Source organism: Miniopterus natalensis, chromosome 4, assembly GCF_054644295.1.
Source record: "Miniopterus natalensis isolate mMinNat1 chromosome 4, mMinNat1.hap1, whole genome shotgun sequence".
Classification (NCBI taxonomy): Eukaryota; Metazoa; Chordata; class Mammalia; order Chiroptera; family Miniopteridae; genus Miniopterus; species Miniopterus natalensis.
In genome coordinates this window covers 91,708,022-91,723,664 of record NC_142084.1, presented here as the reverse complement: position 1 = coordinate 91,723,664, position 15,643 = coordinate 91,708,022, and the positions used below count along the sequence as shown (strand labels likewise).

Here is a 15,643-nt window from a genome sequence, read left to right as displayed (position 1 = left end):
TGTATAAGCAACTGCTCTGGTGAGTCCTGCTCGACCAAGTGCCAGGCAGAGCAGGGGCACAAGGTCGTGCCAGGACGTTAAGTGAGAAATGCAATTTCAAATGAACGTGTGACATATCCCATAATGATGACTTAAAAAAAAAAGTCTTTATTGATTTCAGAGAGAGGAAGGGAGAGGGAGAGAGAGAGAAACACCAATGATGAGTCATTGATCGGCTGCCTCCTGCACGCCCCCTACTGGGGGGGACAGAACCTGCAACCCTGGCACGTGCCCTGACCGGGAATCGAACCGCGATCCCCTGGTTCATGGGTTGACGCTCAACCACTGAGCCATGCCAGCTGGACTGATGACTTTTTAAAAATAAGGTTTCAAAGCTTATTTTAGAAAAGTTTGGGGGGTGGGCAACTTCTCTACCTGTATATCTGAAGCAAGGGATGAAAATAGCTGTTGGATATTTTAAGCGCTTTAACCTTCGAACAATTATCTCCCATCCCCCTCTTTCAAGCCTGTGGATCAATTTCATTGAAGAGGAGCCAGAGTCTTTATGAAAAACGATTAAGGAAAATACTGTGCTATTTGCAACTCCTCGTACACATTCATTGTGATTTTTCTCAAAACTGTGCAAATGAAACAAAGTGCATAAATGAAATGAATATAAAGACTGAGTCATCCTCTATAGTCTCCCACCGCTTGTTCTACTCAAAACAGACTCAAGCTTGTCACACACTTACTTTTCTTAAAGAGACACCGATTACTACAATGAAGAAAAGTACCAAGACTACGGTAGCAAATACCCATATTTCAACCCCTCCAATGAATACATCTTAACGTTTGCTCACATTTATTTCCAGTCATTGTGAGCGCAGGTGCGGGAGATGGGCAGGGAGCTCGCCTTAACTTTAACGTTTTATTGCGGATCAAACAAGTACTTTTTAAATCTAATTCTCAGTTGTTTTTTTTTTCATCTATTCATAGAGGTGACCACCTAGGAGTTTAGTGTCTGCCTGTCTGTCTCTCTCCATATATAATATATATACACACACACATAATAAACACACATATACAGAGATTAGCATTATAATAATAATGATGGATTTGGACTATAAACTATGCTTACGCTAATGCAGCCGTCACTTTATCCCCTTACATATGGGGCGCTACATAAGATTTCACTTGAAGATAAACGTCTTTGCCCAGAACTTCTGCAAACTGCTGAACTACGGCACCTCTGGAACTATGGCTCCTCAGTCTACAGTGTGATGGGTGCTGCTCCGTCCAACGCATTCCTGTTTTCTCCCCAAGCTCCATGTACTCAAGCATGACCCTTCTGGAAAAACATTCGCAGGGTCCTCTGTGCACCCTTGACCAGGCCAGTTCTCTTGTAAGACTCAAGCATCCCCCGAGGTCCCTCCTTAGCTCTGCTCCGTGGCTGCCCGGGAGGGTGCCCCCCATGGAAGGGGCGGTTGCCATTCCGGCTCGGAAGCCAGCAGGGAATCCCAAGGTCTCTGGAGAAAGACCTTCCCCAGAGCACTTTCAGTCCAACACAGAGCAAACCACGATTCTCTTGGCTTCACGAACTCTTTCCCCACGCCTCCAGCTCTTCTGGAAGGAAGGGTCTGCAAACGTGCCTGTGGAAACGGGCCTCCTTCAAAGTGCGATTCAGTTGCTCCGCGATGGGCCGTCCGAGGGGACAGCCCAGCGCCGGGATGCCGCCCACAGCGAGCGCGCAGACCCAGCCCCGCGGAGGGGTGACATCGAGCATGCAGACCCAGCCCTGCGGACGGGTGACATCCGGGGACAGCCCAGCTGGCCGGTGCACTGGCAGTGGGAGGTGCAGAGACCTGGCACAGCGACAGAAGCAGGCCGCTCAGAAACTCAGGGGCTCTGTCCCGGGGACCCGCCTCTAACCGACACCGCATGCAGTTTACTTACTTGGGTGAGCAAGGCGGGGACATGGAAAGAGGGAGCTCGTTTTCAGATACGGCTCCCAACTGGAAAGGAATAAACTGAGCTCGTGACAGCTAACACCGCTCATCGCCACCCAGACATTTCCTTTTGAAAAGGGTCATTTAGGGGAATTCTGCTGATGGGGACAAACATGAATGTTTGCTCAGCCCATTTGATCTTGGTCCGCACATGCCCGAGCTGCCGTATTTGCATTTTATTTGGTATGATCACGGGGCAATTTGTGGTCTCTTCAATAGGTCCCTTCGATGGTTTACTGTGCGGCCAGTTGCTTCCTACGCCACAGGCGCACCTGCGGGGAGCACATCCCAGCGGAAAGCACTCGGTCCGCAGCGCGGGCTTCTGCGTTGGCGCCGTTGAACCCCCAGCACCGCCCTCTCATCAGCCCCCTGGAGCTCGAGGCCCACCCCCGTCTCCAAGTTGCCTCTGGGAGTCACTGGGCTCCCGGCTGCATCCGTCTGAGAGATGAAATAGGCATTTTTAATATTTGCTAAACAGGACTGCGGAGAAGGTGAAGTCTCGGCAGGGCTCCCAAGCGGTAACAGCATCCTGTTGGCTTGGGTTAATCACGTACCTAATCTGCCGATTATTGACTTGTTTTCACAGAGGATTCCGCTTGGCTTGACACATCCGCGGCCGCCGGCGGGGAGCTGTGGGGCGGCCTTGCTCAGCGCCTCAGCCGCCCGGGGCCCCGCTTGCAGCCGCGGCCTCTGAGGTTTCCTCGGGTGCCTCGCGCCGTAGCCGGGTCAGATGAGGGTTCCTCTTGAAAGTCTGATCTGTTTCCTCTCTAGAGCTGGGGCCGGGCAAATCTGACCCTGTTTGTAGGATTTCAAATATCTGGCAAGACGCGCTAGGCTTCCTTCCACACACCCTCCCCAGAAAGCCGTCAAGCTGGTAGCTACGACTGCCTTAGATCAACACTTTATTTTTGGGGGGCTAGGTCCTAAGAAGCATCACAGGACATCAAAATGCTGCATTTAAAAGACAACATAATATCTACCTTTCACACTGACAAAGCGTAAACGATGAAAATGCCCAGTTTATGCGAGGGACCAAGTCAATCAAACGGGCACTTACGCACTGCTGGTGGGGGAACTCTCAGGACAATCTGATAATTTGTATAAGATATTTAAGGGTTACTTTTGGGAAGGGAATTAAGGATGGACATAAAGACTAGCCACGAGGACGGGTATCCCAACATTTTATTGTAAGCGATCAGGGCTTTGGTCCCTACGAGAGGGGCCTAAGTGATGTGTCACTCTCAAGCAGAATTCTTAGGGATCGGTGCACAACTCACCACCTTCTCATGTGTCTGGTAGGGGAGGGCCCATGGGCTTGCATCTTGAATGAGGCTGACATTGAGCGAAGTCCAATGCCACCCAAGATGAGCAAGTGAAGTAGGGTTTCTTCACCTCAGCTCTTTTGATGTCTGGGGGCAGGTAATTCTTTGTTTTCAAGAGCCGTCCTGTGCATGTTTAGCAGCATCCCCAGTCCCTACCCACCCGGCTTCCACAGCAACCACTTCCCAGGGTGACAATCCAACATACTCCCCGACATGGCCAAATGTCCCCGGGGTGGGGACAAAGTGCTCCCGGTTGAGAAGCACTGATATCTTGAATAGACAAGAAATATCCTCTGTCATTTTAAGCCACTCAAATTCGGAGTGTTTTTTTTTCTTTTTTCTTTCTGCAACTGATATGTTTTATTATATCAATAATACTATCTAAACATTTAGCAAAAGGGGACTGCTTCAAAGTATGGGTGTTTTTATCTCCTTCCTTTTGTTTCTCTGTGTTTTTAAAATGTTTCTTCAATGAAAACAGTTTGTTCTTTAATAAGCAAGAACAAAACAAGAAAATTAATTTTATTTTAAATGGCTACATTTACATAATTGCCTATTTGTATACAGTATTTGCTAGGGCCATGCAGAATTTCTTAGTACCGCGATGCCTTGCATATGATATCTTCATAGTGTGCTTGAGTTTACAAAACGTTTTCTCATCCTACCTTTATTGTGGCTGTGTAACTGCAACAGCGTGAGGCAGATGACACAGACACATGAGAAATCTGAGGCTGAAAGAGGTTAAGGGACGTGCCCAAGGGCGCCCGGCTAATATGTAGCCGGGCCTCCACTCTCAGCTCTCCCTTTATTCCAGGCCTTCCTCCCCTGTGCCACGGTGCTTCTCTATCATTGCTTTCCATCACTTTCAAAAAGTCAACTGGGACAGAGACTCGGATCCTTGGGAAATCTGAGCAGGCAAGAAAGGATTCTCTCTGTACTTAATATCCTTGGACATGGATACTAAACCTTGTAGGCTCTTGGTCACAGTATGATACTCAATAAAGTTTAAGTATAGCCATTTCATGCAACACAGCCAAGAGAATTTCATATTCTTTCCCCTCCCCACCTTTTTCTTTCTCTCTTTCTAGCTCAGATGAGTCACCTTGGCTAGACCGCCAATCCCCATAGAACTTATGTTCCTTGATAGGATATGGCAATAGAAATGAGGAATTCTGTAATGACTTAGTCACCTGTCCCTGTAAGGAGCTAAGCACCGTCTCCTGGAGGAAACGGAGCTCATCGAATGGACACGAACGCATGTAATGACCGAGGGTGGATGTGAGAATGTGCAGGGAGCCGCTCCCCCTTTCTTTCCTTTCTTAAGAAGCCCCCCTATATTGTACCTGTCTCGTTCATTTCTAAGCATCCGCACTGGGCCTCGCTCGCTTGACACCCCACCGCACACTAAGCTTCCAAACTGGCAGCTGGACTGAAACCTTCACGCACATCAGCCCGGGCCTATTCATTCCTCCTCCCCTGAGACGTGATGGGACCGTCCCTGGAGTGCAGCTATTTTGAGAGAGTGATCACTAGAACAATCACCGGCTTGGCAGGAGATGGACAGTGTCGTGTAGCCACAAAAGCAGAAAAGACATTGTCACTGAGGGTCCGAGTCCCGACTGTCAGGACAGCAGGGGGACCGGGAAGAGTCTGCCTGCCCGCTGGCCACTATCACGCAGCCACAGAGAGTTACCTGCCTGACTTCCACGAACACCGGCTTTCCCGTGATCCTGGCTGCTCGGAGCTCGCAAGGGAAGGGGGACAACAGTTCTTGGAAACAATGTCGGGAAGAAGCGGTTTTCCTAGCAAGCTCCTTGGGTCCAACCGGCTGAGAGGACAGTTACGCTCGGCTGCACCCAGAGGCATGCTCCCACTTGTTTGAATAATGCCACAACGCAGATTTCACCATGGTATACCCTTAATTATGCCCCAATAGAATCAGTGGCACCCAGGGGTCAAGGAGACCGCCTGGCCATGTGCATAAGTTCCCCGAGCAGCCCCCTAGCCCCTGGCTGGAAGTTACCGAGATGCCCCTGGGACTCCTCTCAGCCGACTCCCTCTCTTTCTCCTCTCTTTTTTAATCTTCAACCGAGGATATTTTTTCCACTGCTTTTTCAGAGAGAGTGGAAGAGAGAAAGGGAGGGAGGGAGAGAGGGAGAGAGAGAGAAACAGAGAAAAACAACCATGTGAGAGAGACACATTGATTGGCTGCCTCCTGCACGAGGCCTGACCAGGGCCGGGCATCGAGCCTGCAACCAAGGTATGTGCCCTTGGCTGGAATCGAACCCGAGACCCTTCAGTCCACCGGCCAGGGTCTAACCACTGAGCCATACCAGCTAGGGCCCTCTCTTTCTCTTGATGAGAATCTCTTTGAAAAATAGTCATGCTTTTGGTATAAGGAGTCCTGCTTGGTCAGGGCCGTGTTAACTCATCTCTGGGTAATCCGTGCCTAGACCAGTAACTATTTTTCTGCGCGGATGGATGGATGTCATATTGACAACCACTTTCCATATTGGTCCCTGCAGCATGGCCGTGTATGGTAATAAAAACCTCCACAGCCCTCCCTGCTCAAAAATGAGAGTCCTTTTAAGTGGCCTAGATCGATCGTGTCAGGCTGTAAAGACGGGATAGCAAATACGTTTCACCGTGAGAGTCAACGCTGGTCAGTGGTTAGTGACTGCCTTAAGGATCCTGCTGGAGGGATCTGGGCGCTGAGTTCAGTCATCGATTAGCAATGTCTGCCGCGAACTAAAGGGGAAGAAACGGAAGCCTTCCTGCTCTATTTTTGCTAATGGGTTTAAAGCTTTAAATTCTTCCAGTTGAACTTTCTAGATGAATCCCTTTCCAACACATTTTAAAGGCAGCTTTGACTGGATGGAATGGGCAGTTAAGGATGTTTTTTCTCTCCGGAGAGATGTTCCTAACACACTTCCTTACGTACCTGCTGTCTCTGAAAGCAAGCGAGGCAGAAGACCCAGGCATGGGTTTCCTCTGGATATACAATTCTTATCCGAGAAGAAAACCGAGCTCGTTGGGTGTTAACTTATTCCAAGTGGTGTGTATAGTACAATCCCTACCCGGACAAAGGAAAGGAGGGAGGGGAGGAAAACCAATGCGATCCCTCGTGTAGTCCAATCTCTTCCTGCCCAACACTGGATAATCTATCAGCGCCCAGTTCAGACAAGAACACAGAAGTCCCAGAGAAGCAGCTGCTGAATGTTGTCTAATGTTACATCACTCTTTTCTTAGACAGTGGGGTGTCTCCTAGTGATATTTTAACAAATTAATCCAATAATCAAAACGCCTGAACATTAAGTACCTGAGGATTCACCTCCAGGTCTAAAAAATCTGACTTCATCAGGTAGGGATGTTACCTTTTTTGAGATATAATTCATACAATATAAGTCTCACCATTTTAGAATTCAGTAGTTTTTAGTATATTTGCCATGTTGTGCAACCATCACAATCTAATTTCAGAGCATTTATATCACTCCCCAAAGAGACACCGTATGCATTAGCATCCAGTCCCAACTGCCCCCGGCCATCACTAGTTTCCTTTCTGTGTCTGCGGATTTCCCTATTCTGGACAATGTAAATGGAATCATTTATATTGGTTTTGTGTATGTGGCTTCTTTCACTTAGCACAATGCTTTCAAGATTCATCCACATCATAGAGTGCAACAATATTTCATTCCTTTTTATGTTTGAATAATAGTTCACTGTATGGACATATCCCATTTTGTTTATCCATTTATCAGTTCATGGACATTAGAGTTGTTTCCACTTTTTGGCTGTAAGGAATAATGCTGCTATGACATTCATGCGTATTTTTTAATGAGAAATGATGTTTTCAGTTCTCTGTGGGTATATACCTAGAAGTGGAATTGCTGGGTCATATGGTAATTCTATGTTTAACTTTTTGAAGAATTGTCAAACTCTCTTCTACAGTGGCTGTGCCATTTCAAATTCTCACCAGCAACACACCAATTTACCAAGGTACCAATGTCCCAGCTTCTCCGCATCCCTGACAACACTTGTTATTGTCTGTCCCTTAATTATAGTCATCCTAGTTGGTGTAAGAAGTTTTGTTTTTTGTTTTTTTAACTCATGGTTATATCAAGCACGGTCATACCTGGGCATGAGATGGTGGAAGTCCCCTTCTTATGTAAACACCGAAGAGAGCATCCTTCCCGAGGGAGATGTTGAACTTGAGAAACTGGGGTTGACTGATGTGGATCTGTGATCTCCAAAACACGCCTGGTGGGACTTCTTGGGTCACGCGCCGGCCAACTTCTGCCTCACCACTGTCTATGCTGCTGTTTTTCAATGACCAGGGCACTGGAAAACAGGGATTGATGTCAAGTCAGCGACATCTGTATACGTGAGCTGGCTCTTCATTTCTTTTTAATTATATGCCAGGATTTAGAAAAAAAAAAATTAAGATTAAACTCATGGCAAGTTCCTCTTTAAGTCACAGCTTAAAACATTTAGGTATTAAATAGCAAAGCGATAAACTCATGGCCCAGGGCATCTGAAATACTGGCACAATGCTTTCTCAAACTTCCACGACTGCCCTTTGCTGATCAAATATAATAAGAGCTGGAGTCTGCTGAGTGTATGCAAAGCTTCCAACGACCCTAAATGTAACTGGGATGTAAAAAAATATCAGCAGGGGGAGGGGAGAGTGATATTAACTTGGCAGCACATTTAATTCTTGCAGCCTTTAATTATTCTTTCCAGCCACAAACAAGTCCAGTATACTCTGACATTTTTATAAATTAAAAAAAGAAGGAACAGTAAAAAAATCAGTCCAAAGGAAATAAAATAACTCAGTAGGAAATAGGGACTTGACCTCAGGCTGGCCCAATATTGGGAGTGATTCCTTTCTTGAGCGAGAGGGAGGGACCTAAGGACCGTGTGGAAACCACATGGCTCTGACGGTGACAGCGATGGGTGTCTGTTGCATTATTTGAAATCGCTTAGATGGAAAACACCAGTTTCCCACACTCAGCATCATTATAACTTTAATAATAGGAGTTTCAGAAATACCTTTATTGACAGAGGATTTTTAAATAACCATAAACCAGCCAGTGCCTCCTACACTTCTAAGGAACCTACTTTTATAAAGGTCATTTGTGATTCCTTCAAATGGATCTGAACTTGAAAAAAACAAAAGATCAATCTCCTATCTTCTTGAAACATCTACACCAACTAAAACCAGATACAAAAAGAACTAAAGACATTTTTGTTTTGAGGGTCTTTTCACTTTCCAGTGGTCAGCGTGACGGCCTTGTTGGTCTGGAAACTTCTTTAGCTTGATGGGCAAAGAACTGTATTCTGGGTTCGAATCCTGACTCTGGTTCTTCACCGCTGGATGACCTGCTGCAGCTTGCTTACCCTCTCTGGGCCTCCATTCATTTTTTAAATAAAATGAGAATGATAAGAGTAGCCATCTCACAGGGTAAGATTAACAAATAGAAGTACACAAAGCAGGCTTAGTACAGTTCCTAACACACAATAGTAAAATAAATGCTAGTAGTTACATTGAATTAAATAATAAAAAACTATATGAGAAAGCATTTGGCTTTCTTTTCAGAGTAAAGGATTTTCTAAAAGATTAACACTGTGTGTATGTGTGATCTATATGTGTGTATACATGCATGTGTGTATATATGTATACGTGTTTGTCTGTCTACCGAGAGAGAGAGGAGAGTATACTTCTGGAATAGACCTAACTATGGAACAAGCTTAAAACTGGGAATCAGCATCTGTCCCATTACTGATTTTTGGCGGGACCTTCTAGGAGTGATTACTTGATCAATTAGATTGCTTTATTGATAAACCTGCTTCATTGAGTAACACGGAAATTAAGGTCCAGGTCACCTTCACACTGAAGCTCTCTTTTCCTTTACACCTCCATCCCCACCAGAAAAATAGGTTCTTTCTGAGTTTCCATAGCATTTACACTTAACTCTATAGCAGCACCTGTTGTTAGGTACTAGAGTTGGTTTTCCTCACCTTCCTAAGGCTCTCTTATTAGATACCGTGCTCCCTGCAGTCAGGCAGAGCTATGAATTCACCTCTGGGTTCCCGTGGTTTGCACCTAGCGCCCCAGGGGTGCTCTAGGAACACTTGTTGAACTGAATCAAGTTTGCTTGCCCATCTGATGGGTATTTTCACCCAACCCCTGTGACTATGGGTTGAAATGAGAGCCTTAAGGAAGACTTACTTTGCAAAGTTGCATGTAAACAGACTTTTAAAAAATACTAACCTACCTTGGAAAGTTCTATGGGGATATTTCCCATTTAAAGGAAACTTCCTTGTGGATCTTTTGAAAAAAATCACGAGTAAACTATTAGTTTATCTTTTGTGTAAAATCTTATAAATAAACAAGCAAACCAGGAGAGCTGGAATACAGTGAAAATGTATTTAGATTAAGAACTGTCAGTCAAGGGTTTTAATCCTGATGCTTAATGACTTTAAACCTTTTGTGGAAGGAACAGGGGTGTAAATAAACTACCTGGTTGAACTCCTTGCCACCAGCAGCTGGCTAGTTTAGGCAGGTCTAACTTTCAAGGTCTCAGTGCCCTTACCTACATAAGAGTGGTTTAGACCCAAAGATGCCTTTTTATAAAAAGATTTTTTATTGATTTTTTAGAGAGGGAGGCAGGGAGAGGGAGAGGGAGGGAGAGAAATGTCAGTATGAGAGCAGAACAGTGATCAGCTGCCATCTGCACGCCCCCTACTGGAGACTGAGCGTGCAACTCGGGCATGTGCCCTGACCGGGAATCGAACCCATGACCTTTTGGTGCATGGGACCGACACTCAACCAACTGAACCACACCGGCCAGGGCTGGGCCCAAAGATATTTTAAGTTCATCCACTCTAGTCTACTGCTGTCTACAGAGTGAGCCAGGAGGGTCCTCTCTGGGTATATGCTACAAAGGATGGGTGTGTGCAAGTGTGTGTGCAAGTGTGTGTGGTGCTGGCAGCAGGGAGGAAGGTGACTTCACTTTTAAAACACTCGATTCATTTAACATAAGTTTTCATTACTGTGAAAAGCTGGTGACTGCTCTCAAACGAAAATCTCCAGATGTGCAACTGAATAATTTCAATTTACAGAAAATTAAAAAAAAAAAAAAAAAATGGTACAAAGAACCCCTGCATATCCTTCCCCCAGACTGCATAACTGTTATATTCATTTGTGCTATCATGTTCTCTCTCTCTTATACATGTTATATCTGTATATAATATATATATATATATTATGTGTACATTTTTTCTGAGACATTGAGAGTAAGTTACAGACAAGATGCTCCCTTACCTCTAAATATTTCTATGTATTTTTTCCTAAAAGCAACAATGTTCTTTTTTCAGAACCACTGTATAGTTATCAAAAACAGAAAATTAACATTGATGCAATGCTACGTCTAATTACAGACCTTATTCTAATTTCCCAGTGGTTACATTAATATTCTTTACAGCAAAAGAAAAAGCGCTTTTTCTATATAATTCTAAACTTTAAAATGAGTGTGTATAATTTCTGTAATTTTGAAAACAATGGAAAAAAACCCTGTCTTATAAATACTGCCCTAAAAAACATAAAAGGCGTTTCTGCCAGTTGCTGCCACCAGTGTCGGGAACCGTCTCGGTGACTGCCCCTGGAGGTCAAGCCCCTGGGTGGGCGTCCAGGAGTGGAGGTCTGTGCTGCTCTTTAAGGCCGAGGGCAGCAGCCCAGGCCAGGCCCCGTCCCACACGCCGACCTGCGCCTGAGCCCTGCCGGCTGCGCCAGGACCTCGGACACAGCCAGTGCCTAACAGGCGGCCACCGAGACACAGGCAAGAGTGACCGGGTCTCTGCCTTTACCTCCCTGGGGGGTGCCCCCACAGTGAGGATTCCTGAGACCTCAGAGGGCAGTGTGGCACAGCCACAGGCAGCCCTGGGTTTAAATCCCAGGCTGACGACTCTGAGCTGTGCACCCTTAGGCTGATCACTGCCCCTCTCTGAGTTCACCTACTCACTTGTAGAAGGGGGTTCCTTCTGAGGATTAAGCAGGGTAATACATGTAGTACCTGACTTGTAGGTAGGTACATCTTTCTATTCTGTTGCTGTGCTACCTAAAAACAGCTAGAACTATCCCAGACTTGGAGAATCAGTTTGTGATGGTCTAATTTAAAACAGAGGCTGCCTAGTGTAGGCATAATTCACTACAGAGGGCCGAGGGGTGGGCTGGCCTTAATGAAACAGGCTGTCATTTTCCAGAGCCCCTAAAATCAATATACCATGAGCGGTCATTATGTCTGCAGACAGGGAGGGACCCGTCACAGGAATTAAGGTGCTATGGCCCAAGGAAACGAAGTCACCAAATGGCAGGAGTTAAATGTCCTCAAGCTACTTCTAGGTAGGTACCACCTCTGTGTAGCCTGTGCTAGTGAAAAGTAGCCAGATTTTATTTACTTAACAATGATTCATGAATGTCCGAAGCAATGTTGGGTGGGCCATTCATTAATACTTTATGCAACAAAGTATTTACTGAGCATCTGCTACAGTGCGAGGTAACCTTCGGTCAACATCAAAATTGGGATTTATGTCCTATTCCCATCATTCCTTATCCAGGCAGCCTGCATGGGGTCCAAGGGTCCCATGGATTCGGGTTGGGCTTGAACTGGCAGCCTCAGCAGAAGAGGAACTATTAGCAGCTATTCTGTGAAAGTCTGCCCACCATCCTTGGGTTCGAGGCAGTGACTGGGCCAGCAGGAGCCAGGCCAGCCCACATCTTCCAGAGCTGCGGCTTCTGCGGCAAACTTTTCTTTCTTTCTTTCTTTCTTTTTTTTTTTTTAAATGTGTCTTTATTGATTTCAGAGAGAGGAAGGGAGAGGGAGAGAGAGAGAAACATCAATGATGAGAGAGTCATTGGCTGGCTGCCTCCTGCACGCCCCCCACTGGGGATCGAGCCCGCAACCCGGGCATGTGCCCTGACCGGGAATCGAACTGTCACCTCCTGGATCCTAGGCTGATGCTCAACCGCTGAGCCACACCCGGCCGGGCCGCGTCAAACTTTTCGTTCCATGAGCTCAAAGTGACAAGTTGAGATGATGACCATTTTGCCCTAAGAAGCAGATGCTTAACACAGGATCATTCTGGCCGGTGCATCTCCGGCTTCAGGATGAGATCTCTGGGTTTTTAGAGGCAACACTAATGATCGGTGTTACAGGAGAGCCCCTCTCTCTCTAGCTCCATGGAAGATTGCCCAAGTAAATGGGAAGCTATTGCCTATTTCAGAAACATGTACCTAAAATCCCAGCCACTTAAATAAGACCGGTGTTGAGCAAATCGACAGCCTTCCACAGCCACATTAGGGGCTAATCATTTCAGAAAACGTTGCCATAATTCATTTATGGAAACAGCGAGACTATTCCCCAAACAAGAGATAAAAGGAATGGGCTCGTAGTCATACCGGGGAAATGAAGCCTCATATCCATCCTTCCTAAACTTAACCGAGCTCCGGAGGCACCTTGGCATAAATCTGCCTTGCAGATTACTCTGCCTCACATATTTTTATCTATTGCAAATAAAGTTGAATTCAGAATATTGCTTCAGTCATCACACCTCGTTTCCATTTATTGGGGAATCAGGACAAGCATCTGAGGGCTCTGTTTAAGCAAGAGATGGGTGAAGAGATTCTCCTAAGGACATTAGCTTCACTGCCCTGGATTATAGCTCCTCTGAGTCCCCAGCAGCCGGTCGCCTTCACCCTGCTGCTGGCTGTCTGGCTTCAGGAACAGATTTCCATCCTGAGACTCACTGCTCCTGCGATGGTGCTCACACTCTCAGGCGGGAACAGTGATCTTTATAAAATCCTTCACTGCTTGGGACAACCCTGAAGGGTTACAAAAGTACACAGCCTTTAGGTCTTTTGAAACCTCAGTTTGTCACCTTAGGTTAAAAATAGTCAACTCTTTGTCACTAAGAGTGTTAACAGATATTTATACATCTGACAGTTTCGGTGGTCTTGCTTCTGCATTCGTCTGTAGTTCAGTTTATTAGTGTTATTTATAGCAGCTAACATTTACTGAGGGGTTACTATTTGCCCTGTAATCTCCTGACATCTTTGTGACGACCACCCCCCCCAATTTTTCAGATGAGAGGACCATGGAAGTAAAGCGACTTGCTTACGGCTACACAGCTCTTATATGGTAGAGCTGGGGCTGAACGCCGTGTCTGACCAGTAACGGATCTCAGCTCTCCGGCCACTATGCTGACTGTGTCCCGGACCCGGGGCCGAGTACAAGAGATGCAGAAACGTATGTGTTCACGCAGCGAGCAGACACCAAGCTCCGGGCGCGCTGGGCAAGTCTGACAGAGGAGAGAGCCAAGGCGAGCAAGGGAGACGCGTGGGGAGGGCACTGGATCTCATTCTTCATACCCACGTCAAGCCACGATGCTGCTGGGTACAACGAAAACTGCAACTTAGAAAGGGGTGGCAGAGGCTAAGTGTAGCCGTGGGACGCACGTAACGGTGGTAGAACGTGAGAGGAGCTGTGTTGGTACGTAGGCCGTTGGTCTATGTTCCAGTTGACATGCACTCTGGTAATGACCGGCTCCAGCACAGTGACCTCTGGCCCTTCTGGGGACTTCGCTGACTTTGAAAAAGCCTCGTGCAGGGAAGTGATCCTTTTGCAACCCTGGGCTCTGTGCATCGAGAGGCTGGCAGGAGCCAGAGGAAGAGTTACCAACCTCCCTGCTAATCTGGCTCCCTGTCCTGTGCATTAAGCCAACTAGTAAGAATCATTATGAAGTTTTTGCTGAAAGGGCAAGTGTGGGAAAACATGTTTCTAAACAGAATAACAGTCTTTGCCATTTTTCTTCCAACTTGCACACCATCTGGAAATTCGGATTTTTTTTTTTTTCAAAGGGTAGGAAAGAAATGTGCTCCCGGCACAAATAAATGTTTACAGCTGAGTTATAAACTGAGAATGGTGGGACTTAAACAGGCTGGCAGTGAGGGAACCCGAGCCGCAATGAGACAAGAAGGCTGTGGCGGGCCGGCCGGCACACCGGCCCTCCGGCTCCCGCCGGCCCTGTCAAGCAGGCATTTGGGAAAGTCTTCATTCCGGTTTGTTCTCATGCTCAGAGGTTAGGAAAAAAGAGATGATGCAGCATGAATGTCTCTCATGACATTCTGAAGGTGGATGCCGTCTTTGGAAAATACGGCACCTTGCCCTGGCCAGCGTGGCTCTGTTGGTTGGGAGTCATCCCAGGCACCCAAAGGTTGCCGGTTCGATTCCCTGTCAGGGCACGTGCCTGGGTGACGGGCTCGATCCCTGGTGGGAGGCACTCAGGAGGCAGCTGATTGATGTTTGGCTCTCACATCAATGTTTCTCTCTCTCTCCCCCTCTCCATTCCTCTCTCTCTAAAAATCAATAAAAATATTTTAAAAATAAACACAAAGCAAGAAAATACAGCCCTCATAAGCAGTGGTGGCCCGTAGAGGCTTGTTCAGTATACCAGTTGTAAGATGTCAGTGACAACGACTAATATTCGTAGATCTTTTAGTAAGTGCCGGATTCCACACTCCGTGTTTTACAAGATTGTCTCATTTACACTGGACAGCGTGCTTATGAGGGGGCACCATTTTACAGAAGAGGAATTGGAGGCTGAGGGAGGACATGGGCTACTTAAATTCATGCAGCTGCCAAATGGTTTGTATCCAGCTAGACCAAGCCAGAGTCCTATAGGATAGAGGATCTGTTCGTGCCAGGTTACCAAGATTGTATTACACCCAACTCTCAGTCAAGAAGAGAAAACTGACACGTTGGGAGTGTGGCCTCTTCTCCCTAGACTCCTATAATTTGTGTCATTACAGTAAAGACCAAGAAGAGTGAGCACACTTTTTTTTGGTAAAAGGCCAGATGGTAAGTATGTTAGGCCTTGTGGGCCTCAGTCTAGTCCCTGTTGCAAACTGCTTAACTGCATCATTGTGGTACAGGAGCAGCCACAGGCAATGAAGGGACATGGCCGTGCTCCAATAAAACTTTATTTGTAAAAATCGGCAGCTGGTCAGGCTCGGTCCACAAGATGCAGTTTGCTGACCTCTGATATAAAGGGTACCTTAAATTTAAAGTGAGCGATAGATTTTGAGACTGATCCACGAAATCCTACTTGGGAGCTCATTCTTTCTTAAGATCAGTGAGCGAATTGCCTACCTACAATGTGCCCTTCAGAAGCTCTTGTACACCCTGCCTCTGGGCCTAGCCAATCAAACTGGACTCCCTTATGCTATCTGACCAGGTCAGAGCACTGTATTGAATCTCTGTTCTCAAGGCTCATCTAATC

The 15,643-nt window shown here is 46.4% G+C and overlaps 1 protein-coding gene across 1 annotated transcript in view; it reads right to left on the bottom strand.

Annotated features, from left to right (window-relative positions):
* The window catches only part of TENM2 (teneurin transmembrane protein 2), a 258,817-nt gene that overhangs the window by 163,773 nt on the left and 79,401 nt on the right, over positions 1–15,643 (bottom strand). Inside the window, exon 5 of the mRNA XM_087816191.1 lies at positions 7,440–7,645. Coding sequence (XP_087672317.1) covers positions 7,440–7,645 — 206 coding nt within the window. The remainder of the gene's footprint in view (positions 1–7,439; positions 7,646–15,643) is intronic.